Source organism: Osmerus eperlanus, chromosome 2 (genome assembly GCF_963692335.1).
Source record: "Osmerus eperlanus chromosome 2, fOsmEpe2.1, whole genome shotgun sequence".
Taxonomy (NCBI): Eukaryota; Metazoa; Chordata; class Actinopteri; order Osmeriformes; family Osmeridae; genus Osmerus; species Osmerus eperlanus.
This window is the reverse complement of record NC_085019.1, coordinates 8,779,312-8,800,971: the sequence shown is the minus strand read 5'-3', so window position 1 is coordinate 8,800,971 and position 21,660 is coordinate 8,779,312. Positions and strand designations below refer to the sequence as shown.

The window sequence follows — 21,660 nt, the reverse complement described above, 5'->3', positions numbered from 1 at the left end:
AAAACAGTGCAGTGTCTGTTGTAATTTGACAGACACAAACACAGTGATGATCAGCTTGGAAAGAATGCATATCCAAGAGCTGGAGGTGTGATGGGTACATGCCTGTGTGTTTGTGTGTGTGTGTAAGATCTGGGGAAAAGGAAAGTGATCAAAACAGGCCGTTGAATTTTGCTGAATCACTGCTGTCTCTGGTTTTCAAAAGCTGCTCTATTTTAAAGTGTGTGTGTGTGTATGCGCGTCAAGTGACAGAGTGCGTTTGTATTATGTATGCCTGTCTCGCTGCCTACATATTAGTTAGCCTACACAGCTGGTCCACTGAGATGTTCGTTGAAGAGAATTCTCTGTTCTTGCCTCATATCACTGTTCTCTTGAAAGCATGCATGACTATATACCCATCTACTTTGATAAAAGAACCTTGCTGCTCCTGCTGTGTCTGTTTCTGAATATCAAACCTCTGACATTCAGCTGCTACCAGACGCCTCTGGATGATTCAAATGTAGAGACAACTTATTGAATCCCTACTTATGTCCATGTGTTGAGTCATACTGTGATGCTGGGTTTTTGTGAGGTGTCTCTGTCATGGAATAGTGTTTCCGTCACAACAATGATTTGTTGTGATGATCTGTTTAGATGGTTTCCATCTAAACAGTTTGTCAGGTCAACTGTGTTGTTGTTGTTACTCACTGAAGAGGTTTTTGAGAGGTTGTCCGTACGTTTTGTTTAGTAGCATTTGGTAGCAGAAATGACACTGTCTTTTCTCTCTCTTGCTCTCCTTTTCTCTCTCCTCTCAGACATGGCGTTCCTCCCTATCCTTCTCGTCCTCCTCCTCTCCGTTGCCCGGCGCGCAAGCTGCCAGGACTACGACGAGGAAGGGACTTCCTCCGTGCCGCGGGGCTGCGGCTGGGGTCTGGTCCGCCCCTACACGCTCCTATGCGACCTGGACTCCATCTGGGGAGTGGCCGTGGAATCCGTGGCGGCCGGCGGCGCCCTGGCGTCCGTCCTGCTGGGCCTGGTCCTGCTGTGTCGCCTCCGCCACGTGAGCGAGGCCGAGAAGCGCAGCGGCGTGGGCCCCATCCTCCTCCTCCTGCTGGGCATCCTGGGACTGTTCGGCCTGAGCTTCGCCTACCTGATCGAGCAGGACGAGCAGCTGTGCCTGCTCCGCCGCGCCCTCTGGGGCCTCCTGTTTGCCGTGTGCTTCTCCTGCCTGCTGGTGCAGGGCGTGCGCCTGCGGAGGCTGGGCCGCGAGAGGCGGAGCCCCGGCGGCTGTGCGCTGACGGGCCTGGCGCTGGGGCTGAGCGCCGTGCAGGGCATCATCGCCGCCGAGTGGCTCCTCCTCACCGTGCTGAGGGAGGGCCGCGCCGCCTGCCAGTACCTCCCCCTGGACTTCTCGTTGGCCTGCAGCTACGTGCTAGCCCTCCTGCTAGCCGCGCTCGCCGCCGCGGGGTTGGCGCTGTGCGGGAAGACCAGGCAGTGGCGTTGTAACGCCATCTGGCTATTGGTGGCCTGCCTGCTGTCCCTCCTCCTATGGGTGGCCTGGGTGGGCTTTTATCTCTACGGCAACGCCTGGCTGGGGAGGTCGCCTGATTGGGACGAGCCGGCGTTGGCGATAGCGCTTGTGGCGCAAGGTTGGCTGCTTCTGCTGTTCCACGCCGTCCCAGAGGCTCACTGCTGCCTGCGGCCCCCGCCCCAACCCACCGCCCCCGACTACTTCGACACGTCGCAGAACTCGTCCCGCATGAGGGAGACCAGCTTCGACGAGGACATCCCCCTGTCCCACAGGCAGTTTGTGGAGAACCAGGGATACAACTTTGACGACAACACTGCAGGTATAGAAAAACTGCTGTATAAAAGGATGTGCATTTGATTTGCCCCACACAAGTAATACAAATCATTCTCACTTGTGTATTTGAAAATATTGAGACTTGTCTGTGATGTTACAGCACACAGGTCCAATGAAGTCCTTAGCTTCAAATGTATATGATCCAGAAGTAGCCAATGGGGTAACAGTAAATAAGGGTTTGGGCAATGCCCAAAAGTGCAGCATGGGGTAGAGTATGCGTGTGAAACTACAGGGTGAATCTAGGCCATTATGAGTAATGGAACAGCAGACATATTACCATATCTGGCTTAAAATACCTCCAATAAGAAAGCACAATTCACACAGTGCTGAGAACTACTGTTCTAGTATTTCTGAGTGCAACTTTGAGAGAGAGAGGGAGAGGGAGAGAAGGAGAGAAGGAGAGAGGAAGGAAAGAGGGAAAGGGAGAGTGTTTATGTTTGTCAGACAGAGTGCTCAAAGAGAGTAAAAAAAACAAGTGCTCATTTGCGAGTGCGCGTGTGGCGTAAGAAAACAAGCACGTGTTCTGAAGAGTGTGTGTGTTTGTGAGGGCTTATTGAGGCCCAATTCACAAGGCTTCCTTGTGTGCATTCAAGGCACCTCTGCCACCTCTGCCACCTCTGTGCCAGGTCTGAGGAGCGGAGGAGGGCACCACAACGGCAACACCGGTCCCCGGCCCAGTGCCCCCTTCCGTAGCAACGTCTACCAGCCCACCGAGATGACCATGATCCTGAATGGTGGAGCGGTGAGTACACCAGCACACTCACAGGTACACACCTATCACACACCTCACGCACTCTACCAGCATGAGGGAGTGTGTTCCCGTATTCGTGTTCGAGCTCGTCTGTGTCCAACGGCGCGTGTACGTGTCTATATCTTTGCACATGCTTGTATTGTATGCCTACATGTGTCTGTCTGTCTGTGTGTGTTCTTCTGTGTGCGTGTACATGCACGTCTATATGCAAGTGTGTGTGTATGCATGAGTGTGTATGCCTGTAGGCGTATATGTATGGCTGCGAATGTGTGTGTTTGGATGCCTATAAAGGATATGTCATGTGTGTATGCCTCAATGTGTGCATGTCCCAGAGTGTGTATGCCCTAGCGTGTGGATGCCCTTCTGTGTGTGTGTGTGTGTGTGTGTGTCTGAGAGGAAGGGGGAGTGTGCTGCAGCACTATCAGTGGTGTGAGTGATGCAGCTGTGTCCCGGAGGCTGGCAGCTCCTCTGTTGTCCCAGGATGGATGGGCACAGTGGCGGGCGCAGGTGACTGCCCCTCTATAAATACACCGGAGCGGGCCCCCGGCCAGGGAACGCTCTGGGAACGTCGACCTGCCATCCCAGTCGTCTCCCAGTCAGAGTTTGAAGAGTTGGCTTCTCCCTCGCATTAGAGCAGTCATGCTAATGTTGTTATTGTGGAAGGAGGAGCACATGAGGGCTTTTCCCTCCTGAGGAAGTGATGCAGGAAAGTCTGAGGAGCTTAAGAGCTGAGTCATGGGTGTGGGGATGGATCGATGGATGTGTGGGTGTGTCGGTGGATGGGTGGCAGGATAGGTGAGTAAGGTGGCTGAGCGGTTAGGGAACCGGGCTAGTAATCTGAAGGTTGCCAGTTCGATTCCCGGCCATGTCAAATGACGTTGTGTCCTTAGGCAAGGCACTTCACCCTACTTGCCTCGGGGGGAATGTCCCTGTACTTACTGTAAGTCGCTCTGGATAAGAGCGTCTGCTAAATGTAATGTAAATGTAGGTGAGTGGGTGACTGGATGGTTGGATGGATGGGTGGATGGATGGAATGGAGATAGACAGGCAGACAGAAAGTATGTTTGTGTGAGAGAGGGACTAGGGAGTGGGATCGAGGTGACACACTGTCTTTGTGTTTATTGTGCTGTCCATCGTGTGTCTGTGTGCACATACAGTGTGTATGTGTGTGTTGAACATGCATGGATGTGTGACATGCAGGGCATTTGTGTTGACTAACGCTCTGTGCCCCCACCCCACCCCACCCCCCCCTACACACAGGTCCCCTCCGCCCCTCCGACCTACACAGGTAGACAGCTGTGGTAAGGGGGAGGCCTGGAAGAGAGAAGAGGAAAGAAGAGGAGAGATGAGCGAGAGGACTCACACACACACACACACACACACACACACACACACATACACACACACACAGGAGCAGTCCTGTGGGGAGGACTTAGACATGGATCCCCACCTCCACCACTGTGTGTGTGAGTGTATGTGTGTATGGTGAGAGACTGAGCCTTTACACATGCGTGTGTCAATCAATCTGGCAACCACCCCAGCTTCTGCTGGGGTGGTTGTGTGGGAAGGAGAACAGGGAATGGAGGACAGAGCTCGTCTGAATCTCTGAAGTGTTCTGTCAGAGATTTAAGACTCCCTGATAGAAAACTAAAAAATCTAAACATTTGGCAACACAACAGACAACAAAGCCAAAATGGAAAATGAACTAAATAAAATTGTAGCAGGACATGACATTGTTGGCAGTTGTGTTGTCTCCAATTCTTTTGTTCATCTGAGACTACGAACCACTGTATAATCTGTAGTAAAACTGTGAAGCCTTCCTGTCTTGTCCTGTCTGTCTCTGTTGAGATATTCAGTCTTATGTTTTCTGCTTCTGATGGCACATCTTTGGCTCTGCTCTCCATCCTTGCTCTAGGTGGACAACACCTCCCCAACAAAGCAGTCATTCAGCACATGGCCAGTTTAGATTCAAGATTGAACTCCCCCAAACAATCCAGCCGTGTGTGTGGGTGTGTGTGTGTAAGTGTTTGTGTTCTCGGAACAAAAAAGGATCTTTACCCTTTCAAGGTGACCTAATCCAGCCTGTATACTCTGAATTGGCAAATGTCTCTATCTCTGGTCGGCTTTGCTCTGTTAATATTGGATCCTAGGTTCCACCTACATTCTACTCCCAATCTTCTCCACCTTGCACGGACTACTCCCTCCTCAGAGCTAACTGAACCATGAACCCCTTTTCGGACCTCAGCCGACACGAGACACCCAACCTGGGGGGGTCGCCTAGAGGGCGGGGCCAAGCTGCTACTGGATGGACAGTGGGAAGGGGTTCTTGATTGGACGGTGGCTATGTCAGTCAGGGGGAGGAGGAGGAGGTGGTGGAGGGGTGTGTGTGTGTGTGTGTGTTTCTAGGTCAAACTCGTGCTCGGCAGTAGTCTCCTGTGACCAGTGACTGTCTGAAGCAGCTGGAGACACTGTCACTTCATATAAGAGGGAATTAGAGCAAGGAGATGGCTCCCTTTTGACGCTTTTCTGTTCTTGCGCTTGTGTGAGAATGAGGGTGCTTGTGGGGGTTGTGATCACATCAGTGATAGGAGACCCCAGCACAAGCAGCCAGTGCATGGCCCCCTTCCTCCAGTCTAACCCCCAGCCAGGCTGGGAACCAGAGACACTGTAGACAGTTACATGTCCACAGCCCCCATATATTGTGACTGCCTATATTAAGCGCAATGGCCAAAGTGTGTGTGCAAGGAGTCTAGGAGCTTGTAAAGATCACATATACTCTGTGTGTGTGAGAGAGTGAGTGGGTGAGTGAGTGAGTGAGTGAGTGAGTGAGTGAGTGAGTGAAAGAGAAAATAATTAATATACTTGGGGGAAGGACTAGCAAAGGAAAGGAGGATGGGTGTAGGAAGACAAACAAGATACTGGAGGAAGAGAGGAGCCTGGGATTTCCTTCAGTCAACCCCCCCCCCCCCCACCCCCATCTGTGTCAGAAAATGGCTCCTTCCCTTTGGCGTGTGAACGTGAGTTGGCAGTGCTGCTTTGTGCTGTCCTTCTTATCTGGAGGAACCTCTCTCTCTCCCTCCTTCGTCTGTGGTTATCTAGCTAATTTTTGTGCCAAGAAGGACTCTTGCTACAAGCTGGGTCTCAATTTCAACACCCCCTTCCCAAAACCCCATATAGCTACCAGCCATCTTAGATGCTGTGTACATAGTAGTGCTGTAAAGCTTGTTTGGGTATTTCCTTTTTTTATGAAGTAGAGAAGTTTGTAGACACCAGACTAATATTAAACCACTGGAGATCTGATTACTGTAACCCATTTTTTTATTCTAATTTTTGGGGGCTGTGAATGGATTTCGAGATTTCTGTTCAAATCTTTTTGGTTTTGTCATATTGCTTCCTCTTTCTCCCTCATTTTATCTCTCTTTCATCTCTCTCGATGGTGTCTTGTTTCCTTTTAATTCAAGCTAGTCTTTTTGGAAATATTCATATTATTTTTTTAATATGCTAGACATGCTTTGTTTCCTTTTAAGCAAATTAATGTTCAACAAAATTACAAATGGTTTTGTCTGTAAGGGATCTGCTGTTATCTTGGTGTGGTTTTCCTTCTCTTAGCAACTACCTTGGAACCGTCATACAGTAACTCAGTCAAAACACTGTTTGTTATATAAAAGTCAAGGGAGGGAGATTACATTCATTACATTATGCTTCTCGGAATTGTTGTTGTTGTTTTGCACTTCATAGATTATGACGATCTGTGATATTATAAGGTGAATTCAGAGAGCCATGCAGGGATGGTAGAATGACCTTTGACCCCCACCCTATGGGTATCTCACATGGTGACCCTGGGTATGACCCACTGCCAAGGAAGGACTGATGAGGCAAGGTCAGGAGGTCACGGGTTAATCCGTGTTGGGGGGGGGGTGGCGGCTGCCTGCCTCAGTAGCTGGAGGTCGAACCAATTGGAATGCTTGCTCAGCCAGACAAGGCCAGGTCAGAGAAGAAAAGTCAGTCCTAGGCAAAGACAGCTTGCCCCCCCCCCCCCCCCTTCTCCCAGGGACAGGCTGTGTTTGAGCTACACTGGGACAGAACCAGGCCGTCTCAGGTTCTAGTTGACCCAGCTACAAGTCTCCGGCCCTGGGTCCCGCAGGCTGTGAAGGAGCCGATCTGTGGTGCGTTTGGCAGGTCAACCGTACGGTTACAGTAGAGGATAACTACAACCCCCCCCCCCCCGGAAATGGCTTCAATTCTCATGTTTTCATTCAATGTGGAGTACAGAATAAATACAATGTGACTTAGTAGATTTTGCACTTGTTGACTACCTATCTGTGCATGCTCATCACCATTTCTACATGTGAGCCATTTCTCCAACCTACTGTTAAGCTACTAATTCTATTTATGTCAAAGTCATGTGATAAAAAAAAAAAGAGCATATTTTTCAGTGTAACATATGACACAATTTGTGTCTGCTTTCCTGGGTGAGAGTAAGAGAAGCAGGTTCTTGAGTTAAAGAACTTCATAATGAGAGGAACTCAGGGGCCCACAGGAACCCACAGGGGTTCTTGTGACATCATCATCAGTGGACCCAAACAGCTCCCTGTCTGTGTGAGAACACAAAAGAAAAAAAAAGAGTACTGACAAATATATATCTTCTTCTCTGTGTTTATAAAGATGGTATAAACTGGTGAGATTTGCACAATATACTGTATGTCAAGTTTGTTGTCCCAGGACAGCCCAACCAAACACCCCTCCTTCCTGAGTTTGTCATGTCCTGCCTGTCCACTCTTGTATTGTCTTGCCTTCAGACTGTTCCATCCGGGACAGCTGACAGGGGTGGTCTTGGTCTCACAGCTGTGACTGTGTAGTGACGCAGCATGCCTATGTATAGAACTTGTTTCCCCCTGATTAGTAAAACAGTTGACTCTTGTTTCTGTAACCAATTCAGGCAAAACGTTCAATAAAGTGTCATGTTTGTAGTTAACTTTTGCTTGAGGTCTCTTTCTTTATGAACTAACCATTTTTATGAGGTTGTAAAACTCGAAATGGTATTTACTTGACTCTTAATAAACTGCTGCAAAAACCGCTGTGTCTGCTACTGCTTGGGCTCATCTCCCACTGTCTTGCAGTTGTTTGTTATATCAGTTTCAACAATGCTGGAACTTGACACTGACAGATGGGCACACAGCAGACATGCAGATGTTGTACTTCACTGCGGTTGATCTCGAATCTTCTGGCAGCCTCTCGCTCTGTACCCCTGCCCCCTATCCTGGACTCACATATCTGATTACACATCCAAGATCTCCAATGTGACCATGTCTCTTTCACTTAATATTTCAGTTCATGCCAGCAGACACCACTACTAGGAGAGCAGCCTAGTCAGGTAATAAGCCCCTGTTTGAACTGTGTAAATACACATCCTTCCTTCTTGCCTTCATTGGAGGAGTCGCTGGATCTGATATGATTAGGTTAGTAACAGCTGTGTGGAGAAGCAAATACTTATACCTATTCAATCATGTTGAATTAGTAGTTACTCAAAGGTTACGTTTGATTGAACGGAGCCAGTCGGTGGATGGTCCTTGCTCTCTGACCACAGCGCCCAGGCCGGCTACCGCCACGTGATCCTGCTTCACACTCGCCCAGCAATGCCAGACTCTGAGAGCACACCGACCTATCAGATATCCTCTCAATGAAATGAGAATGCTTGGTGATCTCAGCCTAACCCCGTGGCAGCTGTCTCTCGGGGCGTCCAATTACCTCCCAAGTAAGATAACATCACGAGGGTGAGGCACCGTGACAGGATTGGTCCAGACACCTGTCAGTTGAGATAGCCCACCACTATACACAGGTAAGTCTTTCAAGCAACAAAGAAATGCCCAAAACTCTACCCACTCCTAGTCATTGACAGGCAGTTTGAACCCAGGAAAGAAGAGCTTAGATTTTTGTTTTTCCAAGTATTTTATTACTGCTATACATCAAACACACGCTGTCATATGATCTTTCACTCCTCAAAACCCATGAACAGGGTCATTCTGTTTCCTGGTTGTATGGACACAAGCCTGGGTAGAAAGAGCTAGCCTCTGCATTCCCCTCACTCTGGAGTTGTTGCTATTCTCTGGAAATTATTCCTGTTTTCAGTGGAAATGTTCAAATGGTTTTCATGGGCAGAAGAACAATTGCCCTGTTCATGGAAGGGGAAATGACAGATAACGGAAATGTTTTTGTTGTTGTGTTTTTTTTTACTCTTGAAGAAGGGAAGCGCCAAGAGGTCAAATCAATGTATTGTGTGTGTAACAATGATGTCATAATAAAAAATGATCCAGGAGGCAAAGACGGTAACATTGAATGAGCACGTGTGTGCACGTGCACTAGGGTTTTTGTGTGTGCGCGCACCTTCGTATGAGTCGCTCTAACAACGCCAGCATGCCCTCCACAGTGCATAACTCCTATGTGGGTGGAGGCAGGGGGGTGCCCCCCAGCAGTGAGGGCGACGTAGCAGCCAGCGCTGGGCCTGGGTGCTGGAGCAGCACCAGGGAGCTGGTCTTGAGGGACGGCGCCAGGTCTGAGCTCTGCAGGCTGGGGGTCAGAGACTCCGAGCTCTCAGGGCTCCACTGCAGGGTGGGGGTGAGGCCCGGGGTGGGCTGGGGGGACGGCGAAACCACCTCGATGGACACCCCCGAGGTGCCAGGTTGGGGGGACTGGGAGAGGTTGGCGAAGGCCGAGTTCACTGGAGAAGTGGGAGGGAAACACGTACACACAAATACACACACACACAGGGGTATGAGTCACACACACACGTAGACACACAGGGATATGCGTCACACACACATATGTGTCATGAGCAGGTTCCCCACCCACAACACAGGAACAACACTAACAAAGACAAACAAAACAGAGTTGAGGCAGGCCCACTGGTTTGGGGGAGGTGGGGGTGGCTGGGCAGCTGGAGGACTATTGTGTGGCCCCTAGTCCCAAACAATAGACATGACATCAGGGATGTGAAGCCATGTTGAATAGAGGCCTATATCTGACCATTTACAACAGAGAGCGAGAGAGATGAGAGAGAGGGAATGGGAAAGGGGTGGAGAGAGGAGGTGGAACGGGAGAGCACTATGCAGGGAAGGGGAGCACAGGAGATGAGGGAGAGAAGGTGAAAAAGGAGAGGGAACAGAAGAACCCTGCTCCTCCAACCACCATCTTCAACAGATCTGCACTGATCTTATTTGACCTCATGGGCCACCGTACCACACTGGAGAACAGAGGGACATTTGGGGGATCATTTAGTTTACAATATCATTCAATTCTTTGACTTTCTGTAAGATATGATATCCTGAATCTTGCAAAAATCCATTGACTTACTAGATAGTATAGCCTGTATTTGTAGAGACAAATATAGATTTCCGAAACTGTGAAAGAAAAGCATTTGACCATGTGTTACGGGTCACGGGTAACGAAGGAGTTGATTTAGCTGAACTACAGCGTCTCATCAATCTTCACTCAGCATATGCAGTAAACACCCCCTCCCCTCAACCCCCCCCCTCCTGACACACACACACACCCCTCACACTCGTTCTCCTTACACACACTCTGACACACACACCCCTCACGCTTACACACACTCTCCTGACACACACTCCCACACACCCCGCACACACAAACCCCCCACTCACACTCTCTGACACACACACTCTCCCGACACACACTCTCCTCAAACACACACACACCCCTCACACTCGTTCTCCTTACACGCACTCTGACACACACACACCCCTCACTCTTACACACGCTCTGCTGACACACACACACACACCCCTCACACACAAACCCCCAACTCACACACCCCCCCCCCCCCCCATATGTCACACTGCGTTCAAGGACACTGACTCCACGAGTGATTGACGGTCTGACGAAGAGTGCACCTGTCTAACCAGGCTGACCCTCGACCCTATATGGCCCACATGCGGCGGTGGCGTCTGACTAGCCAGCCCAGACCACCATTTAAATCCTCTCCAATGCATCGTTCCTGCTTCCCCTCCTCGCCACTGGTCTGGCTCGTCGAAGCGGGATAGGTGAAAAGTGTGTGCTTCTCAACTCAGCTGTCACTAATCCTGTAATTGTCAGATCGGTGATTATTTCCAGGAAGGGAGGGATGGGTCATTTGCTGAGACATTTGAACTGGGCCAGGGGTACTCCATGAGTCTTGCCATTATCCTGCTGTTACCTGTGACCTCCGCTTTACTCAGGGTTCACAGTGTCAGGTGCGTAGGTAGGACTGAGGGCACGGTGGGGTGTGGTGGTGTGGAACGGTGGCCCGTCAGGTCAAATGAGATGCAGGGCGCAGTGCAGCAAGAGCTGTCGCTAAACCATGTTATAGATTGTGGTTAGAGAAGGGTTCTCTCCTTCCTCTCCTTTCCTCTCACCTTCTGTCCCCGTCTCTCTTGCTCTCCCCTCGCGTGATCCTCCTCTCTGATTGGCTGTCGTGTGTTCCATCAGATGACAGCTCCAAGTCCTCCCCCCCACCACCACCACCACCTACTCTCTCTATCTCCCTCCCTCTCTCCCCTTCTCTCCCTTCCCCTCTCTTCCTCTCTCTCCGTCCTAGGCTCTGGGTCATTTGTCTCTCTCTCCACTGTGTGCTGCTCTCGGCTCATTACCCCCAAAACAACAACAACGGGCAAAAACTAGCAAACAAACTGCAACTTCAGCACCGACACCCTCGCAAGGTCTCTCTCTGTCTATCTCTCTCTGTCTCTCTCTCTCTCTCTCTCTCTCTCTCTCTCTCTCTCTCTCTCTCTCTGTCTATCTCTCTCTGTCTCTCTCTCTCTGTCTATCTCTCTCTCTCTCTCTCTCTCTCTCTCTCTCTCTCTCTCTCTGTCTCTCGCTCTCACTGCCGTCGGCACACCATAGGAAATCCTCTCAATTTCAATCTCAATATGAAATCCCCCCCACCACCACCACAATCCCCCACCACCAACTCCAGTGGTTAACTTAGGCAACACATCCATTGAGTTTCCATTAAAAGGAGCAGCAGCGTGGTCAGGTGTGCGTGTGTGACCCCCCTCCCTCCCTCCCCCCCAGGGCCCCTGCTAGAATGTCAGGTCAGCAGCGGCGGCAGGGCTCAGTCGTCCCCCCCCCCCCCGCGCGCGCTCTGCAGCTACTCTGCCGGTGGCTTTTGTCGTTGGGAATGTGTGTTCCCCCTCAATGGGGAAAAGACCTGGATGTGCGCGGGGCAGGCTGGGTGTCTCAAACAAAGATATAGTAGAGTGTGGCTGTTGATGTGCGTGGGCCTTCAGAACAAGGCTTTGTCTCCGCTTGTGTGTCGTATGTTTGAGCATGCGTGTGTGTGTAGGGGTTTAGTATGGATGTGTTTTTGTGTGTGTCGGCAAAGTGTCTTCTAGTGCCATGTTCGGGATGCACTGTTCTTTGTGTCTGTAGGTTCCATAGTGCGTGACGTGTCAGGGATTGCATGTGTTTGTGTGTGCCAGTGCGTGTGTGCGTGTGTCAAGGACAAAGCTCTGGCGTTCTCACAGGAATGCCCAGTTACTCAGGGCTCTCTGGGCTTGATCCTACATACCCAGCTGCTCGATACTATCATGACGCACACACACATTATACCACCCCCAGCCCGTGGACATTTTCTCTCTAGCGTCCTTCCTATCGCCTTCTTCCCCGTCTCCCATCCTCTCTCTCTCTTTCTTTCTCTCTCTCTCTCTCTCTGTGTTTCTTTCTTTCTTTCTCTCTCTCTCTCTCTCTCTCTCCATCTTTCTCTTAAGACGTGTCCTCTCCCCCACTCTCATCCCTACCCCTTGTTTCTGTATACGCACCCTGAGCCCTGCAGACATTTTCTTTCTCTCCTTCACTTCCCATCTCCTCTCTCTCTCTGTCTCTCTCTCTCTGTCTCTCTCTCTCCTGGCCTGATTCCCTCCCTCTCTGTCATTGGTTTCAGCATCCTCATCTCCTGTCTTCCACTTCAAAGCCTTGCTTTGTTGGATGCATACTGTGAGTGTGGATGCGAGTGTGTATACGCATGCACGTGTGTCTTTGTGTGTGTGTGTGTGTGTGTGTGTGTGCCAGTATAATATATGTGTGTGTGTATGCTAGTCTGTTTGTGTGTGAGTGCTTGTGTGTGTGAGTACAGTGTGTGTGTGTGTGTGTGTGTGTGTGTGTGCTTATGTGTGTGTGCACCTGTGTGAGTGTGTGTGTGTTGGGGTCCTGCCTCCTATTTTATCAGGAGATGTGGAACACAGAGGGAGGTTCAAGATCAATGGTGTGTTGTGGCCAAAGAGCTCGAGGCCTGCCACTTAATGATAATGATGTGTGTGTGTGTGTGTGCCTCACCTCGGTTTTCCTGGCGTGTCCAGAACTCTTGGACCTTCTTTGAGATGTCACGGTTCTCCTCCCTCAGCTCCCACTGCCACTTACGCAACTCTTGCACATCTTCACGGACTCGGACCTTCTCTCACACACACACACATGTACACACATACGCACACACAGGCAGGCACACAGTCAAACACATGGACACATCATGGTCACCACTGGCACAATCAATTGTAATTACTTTACTGCATGCTAAATCTATCAATTTAAAGCTTAGGGGATCATCTACTGGTGTTGGAACTGCTGTCTGCCTGGGTGTGGTGACTGCTTCCTGTACGGGGGACACACACAGGAACTGAAACACTCCTGGATGGGGATGGATGGATGAATGAATAAATGGAGTGTGTGTAAATACTGTTCATTTATCTTTCATGCACACCAAGAGGCGCAAGATAGATGGATGTAGAGAGAGAAAGAGGTGCTTTTTGTGCGAAAGGAAATACCTGTTCCAGCCCTGTCTGTCTGTGTGGTCGCCGAGCTTTCAAAGAGGTTACAAAGAGCTGAAGAGAGAATGTCCCTGAACTCTCTCCCATCCCCCCCTCCCCTCCCCGTCTCTCCTCTCCCACCCCTCCCCTTCCTCCTCTTCTCAACTCCAACTTGGCCTCTTTCTCAGACCCTTCTCCCCCCATTCATCCTCCTCCTCCTCCTCCTCCTCCCCAGGTCTCAATTCTTCTCCACTCCTCCTCCTCCATTCACTGCTGCTCATTCTCTTTCTCTTCCCACCCCCTCCTCTCTCCTGCCTCTCACGTTCTTGTTCTCCCCCTCCATCTCTCTACTGTTCCATATTCTAGAGCTGCCCCCCAACCCCCCCCCCTCCCTCCCTCCCTCTCTTTCCTCCTCTACCCTTTTCTTTCTTTCTTCCCCCCCCCCCGCCCCTGCCCCCCCACCGCCCCGCCCTCCCCCCAGCTCTCCTCCTTAACGTGTCCCCTGCATGGCGACAGTACAGTAGCAGCTTGCGTAGCATTTAGCCGTGTGTGTTCGTTTGTGCATCTGAAAGTGGGCCTGTTACATAAGCTGTGGCATGGTGGTGGTGATGATGTTGGGGAGAGGGGGTGGGGAGGGGGGGGCAGAGGGGAGGGCGATGGTTAATTCAGTGGGTGTCAGAACGGCGAGCCAGCCTCCTCTGTTAACGGGAGATAGCATAGAGATGGAAATGATGGGGGGGGGGGGGGGGGGAGGGGCATGTGTGATTGTGTGGGAGAAATAGAGAGAGAGAGAGAGAGAGAGAGAGAGAGAGAGAGAGAGAGAGAGAGAGAGAGGGAGAGAGAGAGAGAAAGAGATACAGAGAGAAAGTCTCTGCATCCGTGTGTGTATGTTGCCCTTAAAGTGAGGGTCTGGGTTGAGTGTGTGTGTGTGCGTGCGTGTTTTGATGCCTGTCTGTCTGTGTACATCACTGCAGCTAGTTAGAGATGGTGAGAGGTTTGTTGTGGCCTAAAAAAATGCTCTGATTCTGTCTAGCACTGCCAACACTGTTCCCTGTGTGTGTGTGTGTGTGTGTTTGTGTGTGAGTATGTGTGTGAGTATGTGTGTGCGCGCGTGTGTGCACACGTGAGTTTTTCAACACATGGTTATAGGGAAGGGTATTGGGCAGTTTTTTCTGTTTCATTATTAGGGTGTCTTTGATAACGATCTTTTGGCTATGCACAGCCTATTGTGTCTGTTGATGCCCAAGTGAGTTTGTGTGTGTGTTTCAGTTCCACGTGAGGGAGTTCTCTGTGCCTGTGTGTGAAGGGTGGGCATTTAAAACGTGATGATATCAATCAGGAATGTGTCAAACACACGCAAGCACGCACGCACACACACACACAAACAGAAACACATACCGTGTAGAGTATATACTACACACAGGCTACATATACAGCTCTGGAAAAAAATTGAGAGTGGCCTATTACATTTTACCTTTCTGTTCCTCACTCAAAATTGTCCTTCTCAACTTTTTTTTTTTACGAAAGAAAAAGGTGCAGTGGGTCTCTCAAAAAAACCTCCAGAGCTGTATACACAGCAACAGCAGACACACTAGAAACCACGGAGTAAGACTCCATCCTGTTTAATCCCTGCTGACATTTTCACTCGAACTGAGCAAGAGTCCTCGCAGTCAGCCCGGTGGAAAGGCACACCGACACACGTCACACACACACGTCCACATACTGTACATATAGACACAAGCCTTTCAAGCCTTCCCTCCATCGAGCTGTCTGTGTGAGAAAGAGCTTTTCTCCACATGCTGGGGAGAAGATGGAACACTGTTCACACACCCCCGTTACTGGGGAGGAGGAGCTGGATAGGAGAGGCAGGCAGGAAGGAGAGACAGGCAGGAATAAAGGGTGGCTGCAGTTCCACCAGTTCCCCCAACGCCCAGAGCAGACAAGACCTACCCAGGGAGGGGGAGGTGTGGAGGGGGAGAGAGAGGTCCAGGCAGAGCCTCTGGCCAGATAAGTTCCAGAAAGCCTAGCATTAGACCTATATCACTACCTCAACGCCCCCCCCCCCCCCCCCCTTCCTGTCACTGTGTAAGGCCTGTCCATTGCACAGGACAGGGAACACAGAGAGGCTGCAGTTGTGAGCATCCTGACTCTCTAGCTTGTTCAGCCATCCCACCGCGAGGAGGTCTAATGTGAGTCAACTAGCAGCCCTCAAATCACTCAGCTGGAATCAGAGACCCAGTTCTACCCCGGTTGGAATAACCAGCTTGCAGCCTCGCTTGAGTTCAGCTGGGTCTGTGTGCATGATTGTGTCTGTGTGAGTGTGGGTATGTGTGTGCCCATGCTGTCAGTACATGCCAGGGTTAGTACAGGTCCATTTCCTGGCCCATATCGAATATATGTTTTACATGTATATGGACCATGAAGCAGCCCTAGTCCTAGCAGTACATTGAGACCAGCCGTTGCCCTGGGAGTGCCTGATGGAAAGGGTGGGTTTTCAATGGGGTTAGGTTGGTTCTGTTTGGGCCTTGAAGGGGCCCGACACCACCAGGTTGTACTCTGGCCAAGACATGTTTGTGGGCTAAGCGTGCGAGTGTACAGAGTGTGTGCGAGTGTGTGAACGGATCATGTCGGATCTCAGTGTGTGCGACCTGGATGTGTGAATCCAGTGTGCTTGGACCCAGTGTGTGTGAGCTGGCTTTGTGAGAAACATGAGGGGTGTAAACCTAGAGGCACTGAAGAGCGTGTTGTAAATTTCCTATCGCCAGCGGGGAGTAAACAGAGCAGAGAACAGAGGCGTCCATCTATCTATGACCATAAAAGCCCTCTCTCATTCCCTTCTTGGCCTCACACTCAAACCCCATCGACTGTTTCATTAGCAACACTATTTATGCCTCTACCAGTATCGCTCTCGTTCTGACTCAACCTCACCAGCCCCTCAACATCCCCACACCTGGGTAGGGGAAAGGTACGGTAGGGCCAGGTAAGGTAAGGTAGGGCTACGTGTGGCAGCCTAAGGTATGGTATGGTAGGGTAGGGTAGGGTAGGGTATGGTATGATATGGCTACATGTGGTAGGGTAAGGTATTATAGGGCTAAGTGTGGCAGAGTAAGGTATTGTAGGCTAAGTGTGGTAGGGTAGGGTATGATAGGACTAAGTGTGGTAGAGTAAGGTATGGTAGGCTAAGTGTGGTAGGGTAGGGTATGATAGGACTAAGTGTGGTAGAGTAAGGTATGGTAGGCTAAGTGTGGTAGGGTAGGGTATGATAGGACTAAGTGTGGTAGAGTAAGGTATTATAGGGCTAAGTGTGGTAGAGTAAGGTATGGTAGGCTAAGTGTGGTAGAGTAAGGTATGGTAGGCTAAGTGTGGTAGAGTAAGGTATGGTAGGCTAAGTGTGGTAGAGTAAGGTATGGTAGGCTAAGTGTGGTAGGATAGGGTATGATAGGCTAAGTGTGGTAGAGTAAGGTATGATAGGCTAAGTGTGGTAGGATAGGGTATGATAGGCTAAGTGTGGTAGGGAAGGGTATGATAGGGCTGTTGGTACTATTCTGTGGGACAGTTTACTACATGGCAAACCTATTAATGGATTATACTATGGAGGGAGTTAGAGAACAGTAGTGAGGGTAAAGTAGATTATGTAATGTGTTTAGACGTAGCATCCCTTTATAGGAGTATCTGAGGGGCTTAGGGAAACTGACGTTGACTGTGGAGAAATAAAGCCTCTCGATGCAGCGACATATGTGACGGTCTGATGTTTACCGATCGTGGCTATTCCACTTTGTTTTCAGTGGAGAAAAACAGAGATGGGGGGATGGGGGGCTACCCTTGGAGAGAAAATACTCACAAGTACACAGATGCATGTGCACAAACGCGCACACTTTATCACACACACTCCTCCTCTGCAGTCGGCGCTGCGTCAGACGCGTTACATAACTGCTCGGAGTGAAAGAGAGAAGGAGAGGGGGAGAGAAGAGGTCGGGGAAGAACAGGGTCGAAAATGAGGATATCGAACGAGAGGAACGAGAGCCAGGCAGAGGATGATGGATAAAGGCTGGAGGTAAGGTAAGAACCGGTGAAGGAGAGGTAAATGGTATTGACGTTTACTGCAGAGCCTCACACATACTGTTTACGTCCTAGGGAACACACACACACTTATTCTGTATTGTGATGCCTGATGCAGAGCATCAGAACACCCCAGAGCTGTTTCTCTCCCTGTCTCTATCCCTTTCAGGTTCTCAGTCCAGTGTTTGTGGGTGTCCTGGCCTCGTCTCTGCTCAGCTGGCCGGATGGCTCGATGGCTGAAGGGGAGACTGCTTGAAAGCCCACAGGTAACAAACCAGCTATGACACACTTCACTGGTCTTCAGCTTTCTGCCATCCTCACACAGACTGACCTCACTGACCCTCAGGCTCCACCAGCCTCTACCTCAGCCTCAGCCTCAGCCTCTACCGGCCCTGTGGCCCCAGATTCTACAGAATCTGTCCTGTCTAGCCAAACACACAAACGTGTTCCCTCATCCTCAATGTCACAGACCCCCGGCTTGCACACTCTCCACAAGCACTATTTCACAGTGTTCCTAATTCTCTTTTCAAAGAGCCAATTCAAAGCCTATTTTTTTTTATTATTATTCCTTTCCCCTGTGCTCCTTCTCTCAGCTCACAATCCCCCAACCGCCTCGAGGGAAAAGAGAATGCAGTGGCATCTCTCACCCTGCTGAATCGCACTGTAAACACAGAGGACTAGGAGCCTCAATACCGCCACCTGCTGCTAGAAGACTGAGTTGCACCACGACGCTGCAGAATAAAATTGAGACGCATTGCTGCCCCCTAGTGGCAGCTGTGGTCACATTGAAAACCGAAGGCGACCTTTTCGCCTCAGTGATTCTTTCATGTCACTCGAGCAGAGCAAGATTGGACATGACAACACAGCTGGCGTATTCGGCTCTCAATGATTTACATGAGCGGTAGCTTTTCGGCTGGTTTTCCCACGCCATGACGGGAGGAGAAGACATTTTTTGTGTTGTGTAAAAAAATAATACCGTCTCTTAACACCAAAGACTTTTCTGAAGAAGGTTGTCTGGGGAAGCTACCACTGACTACTGTTGCCTCTGGTTGTGTCTGTGCACGAGTTGTCTGTGCGTCTATATTTAGCATAAACTCGACTAGCCTAATGGAGCATTGCACTCCATAACACCCACACAGGAAGGAATTAAGCGGATGATATAAGCACAGTCCTTAATGAAAATATAGCCCCTCATGAAAGTGCTAGGTTTTCCAACCCAATGGGATTATACAATATACCTACATCCATAACCCTGGCCCCAGCCCCTGCACTGTGCATTGGCTGCTCTATGACAATCACAAACACACTTAAACACACACACCTACTCAAGCACTCAATCGCCCAATCAAAGCAATAATAAACACATATATGCAGATAAGCAGAAACAAAGGGGGTCTCTCTAGAATAACATGGGTAACATTTTGTTTAATCCTCCTTCACCTTGTATCCTCGCCAGAAAGACTGAATGAGCAGAGCAGCCTCTTGGTCGGACAACAGCAGGGACAGAGGGATGGGAGGCCGGGGGCTGGAGAGAGGGATAGAGAGATAGACTAGTGGGTGACTCACCTCGGTTTGTAAGAACAAGGAGGAACACAGCTCTCCAGGGGACTAACATGAATGTGTGTGTGCGTGTGTGTGTACATGTGCTGCAGCGTATGTGTAAGACTGCATTCATGTGATATCATGTGGGAATGCACATGTCTGTGTTATTGAGCATGTATGTATCCAGGGCATCCTGTGGGGCATGCATACACACTCTGCTACAATCTGACAACCTGTGAGGTCACACAAATAGGAGTGCACTGAGACTCACTGTACGCTGAGCCAGTCCTTGACAAAGGGGATATCATGGAAGTCCACAGGCTTCTGCCCCTGCCTACCGGGGTTATGGCTATCCATGAGTGTGTGTGTGTGAGAGAGAGAGGAGAGAGAGAGAGAGAGAGAGAGAGAGAGACAGAGAGAGACAGAGAGAGACAGAGAGAGACAGAGAGAGACAGAGGCAATGTGTGTGTGTGTGTGTGTGTGTGTGAGAGAGAGAGAGAGAGGCAGAGTGTGTGTGAGAAAGAGAGAGGCAGAGTGTGTGTGTGTGTGTGTGTGTGTGTGTGAGTGAGAGAGAGAGAAAGAGAGACAGAGGTACAGTGTGTGTATGTGTTTGTGTGTGAGAGAGAGGCAGTGTGTGCGTGTGCATGTGTGTGTGAAAGAGAGAGAGAGGCATGGTGTGTGTGTGTGTGTGTGTGGTCGGTGTGTGTGTGTGAAAGAGACAGAGGCACAGTGTGTGTGAAAGAGAGGCAGTGAGTGTGTGTATGTGTGTGTGTGTAAGAGAGAAAGGGGTAGGGGTGAGGGAGACAGAGAATGAAGGAAACAATAACAAAATGCCATGAGAACAATCCCAGACAAAGTCATTTAGCTGCTTTCCACTGAAACTGCCCTGACCCATTACATAACTCCAATTCATATTTAGTAAATGACACAGTCGAATTGTAAAGGCTTAGCACTCAACATTAGATAAAGGGACGACAAGCAGCAGAGTCCTATCATTTGATGAGATTAAATAAAAGTAGGGATATGGAGATGGCTGTTACTCACTTGTACAGCCATTGAGTCAAGAAGTCACAGGCATTAAAGGCTGTTCTCTTCCTCTGAAACAGACCAAAGGATATACAATTCAGTTTGAGCAGTAATATCGTTGTTGTCAACTACAACACACGACAGGCTACATTACTATGCTGTACTAATACTGTAGTGTATTAGGAGTCAGGTGGCTGAGCGGTTAGGGGATCGGGCTGGTAATCTGAAGGTTGCCAGTTCGATTCCCGGTAGTGCAAAATGACGTTGTGTCCTTGGGCAAGGCACTTCACCCTACTTGCCTCGGGGGAATGTCCTGTACTTACTGTAAGTCGCTCTGGATAAGAGTGTCTGCTAAATGACTAAATGTAAATGTATTATGTGGACATGGACGACTTCAAACTGCACCGGCCTTTAAACAATATGTCATAGTTGTGGAAGGTTTATGATGTGAGGGCCATGTAATTTTGCTGGCCTTAACGCCCAGTAAAATATTAGTGGACTGATTGAACCTGAGTCGGACTACTGTGTTGTGTTGAGTTATGTGTTGGACCTCCAGACAGTGTTGTCTCTGGGCCTCTCTCAGCATGGCCTCCAGTCCAGGCAGAAGCACAGGCATCACAGCCTTCTCCAAAAAACTGGTTACAGGGTCTGACACACAGGCAAATACATGGACATTGCATTTGAGCACGCACACATACAAAGATATGAAAGAATATTATATGTAAGATGATCTAAGTAGAATGACTATAGAGGACTGGAAAGTCTACGGTAAATAGAACTCACTTTGAGGAAGTTGGGAAGTGGAAGGGGCAGACTGAGAGGGTGACGGACGTTTGTCCAGGACAGAGTATCCAGCAAGTGCTGGGTGGCACAGAAGGGGGTCGACATTTTGAAGCGGCTCATCATCCACAGCAACCTATAACCAACCAACAAATGACTGTGTTGGTCTCTCTCTCTCAATTCGGAATTCTTAGGCTATTCTGTAAATTAGCAAACTTCACCTTAGCTGCCATGAGCCCGTAGAAGACTGGGTTGTGCTTGCTAGCGCTGTATTGGGAGACATGAGTGCTCACGGAACTAGTGTCGGTCCATGATGATGCAGCGTTGGGTGGTCTGAGTTGCTCCGTTTCGTATTCTGTAACGTTTACTATGCATTAAATGTGGTCCATATTACGTAAAGACCATACTTGGTCATCACTCACTTTAGTTTGTTTATATTTATCTTACCATCACACACTTGCTGCCACAATGATTTCTTCGCACCGATGATTTTAGCCATTTTCTGCAGCCGTTGCTAAGAACGCATTGGTTGTTAAGGAAGCACTTTTTCAACACTGTTTACAGCGACGAGAATGACGCTATATTGGATGAAACATAGTTTCTCTAATACTGGCTTTACTATCTTGGTTGTGCCTATCTTATTTTCTTATCAGACGTTTAACAAAATACACTTTGAGCATATCATAAATTAAAATACTACAAATGTGGTTTTGTTGAGATTCACAAAATGTTGTGAATCGCGTTAAAATGTTTATGTCATTCCCATATCCGGTGCTAGAGGGCAGTAGCCTACATACTTTAAACACCGTTGGGTGTCGTAGTGAGTCAACATTATTTATCGCTTGTTTTAAGACAATCTCCAATAA

General features: G+C 49.5%; 2 protein-coding genes and 1 long non-coding RNA gene across 6 annotated transcripts in view; 2 read left to right on the top strand and 1 right to left on the bottom strand.

Moving 5' to 3' along the window:
• gprc5ba (G protein-coupled receptor, class C, group 5, member Ba) overlaps positions 1 to 4,412 on the top strand; it is a 12,588-nt gene extending 8,176 nt beyond the window's left edge. The window contains exons 2-4 of one of the 4 annotated variants that reach the window (XM_062451313.1): positions 792 to 1,826; positions 2,434 to 2,582; positions 3,852 to 4,412. In XM_062451313.1, coding sequence (XP_062307297.1) covers positions 794 to 1,826; positions 2,434 to 2,582; positions 3,852 to 3,896 — 1,227 coding nt within the window. In that variant the 5' untranslated portion in view covers positions 792 to 793 and the 3' untranslated portion in view covers positions 3,897 to 4,412. Of the gene's footprint in view, positions 1 to 791; positions 1,827 to 2,433; positions 2,607 to 3,851 lie in introns of all 4 variants that reach the window. The other 3 variants (XM_062451302.1, XM_062451331.1, XM_062451322.1) reach the window with 3 other exon arrangements.
• Positions 4,413 to 8,536: 4,124 nt separating this feature from the next.
• Positions 8,537 to 21,487, bottom strand: iqck (IQ motif containing K). Its single transcript, XM_062483222.1, has 9 exons — positions 21,242 to 21,487; positions 21,016 to 21,149; positions 20,798 to 20,930; positions 20,565 to 20,662; positions 20,033 to 20,085; positions 19,260 to 19,337; positions 18,887 to 18,971; positions 12,921 to 13,035; positions 8,537 to 9,309 (listed from the first exon to the last, which is right to left on the bottom strand). Exons 1-9 carry the CDS (start codon positions 21,291 to 21,293, stop codon positions 9,029 to 9,031), a joined length of 1,029 nt encoding a protein of 342 aa, XP_062339206.1. The 5' UTR covers positions 21,294 to 21,487; the 3' UTR covers positions 8,537 to 9,028.
• On the top strand, positions 17,351 to 18,401 carry LOC134037723 (uncharacterized). Its single transcript, XR_009932568.1, has 3 exons — positions 17,351 to 17,446; positions 17,616 to 17,712; positions 18,040 to 18,401. It is a non-coding gene; the product is annotated as an uncharacterized LOC134037723 (long non-coding RNA).
• Positions 21,488 to 21,660: the final 173 nt, after the last annotated feature.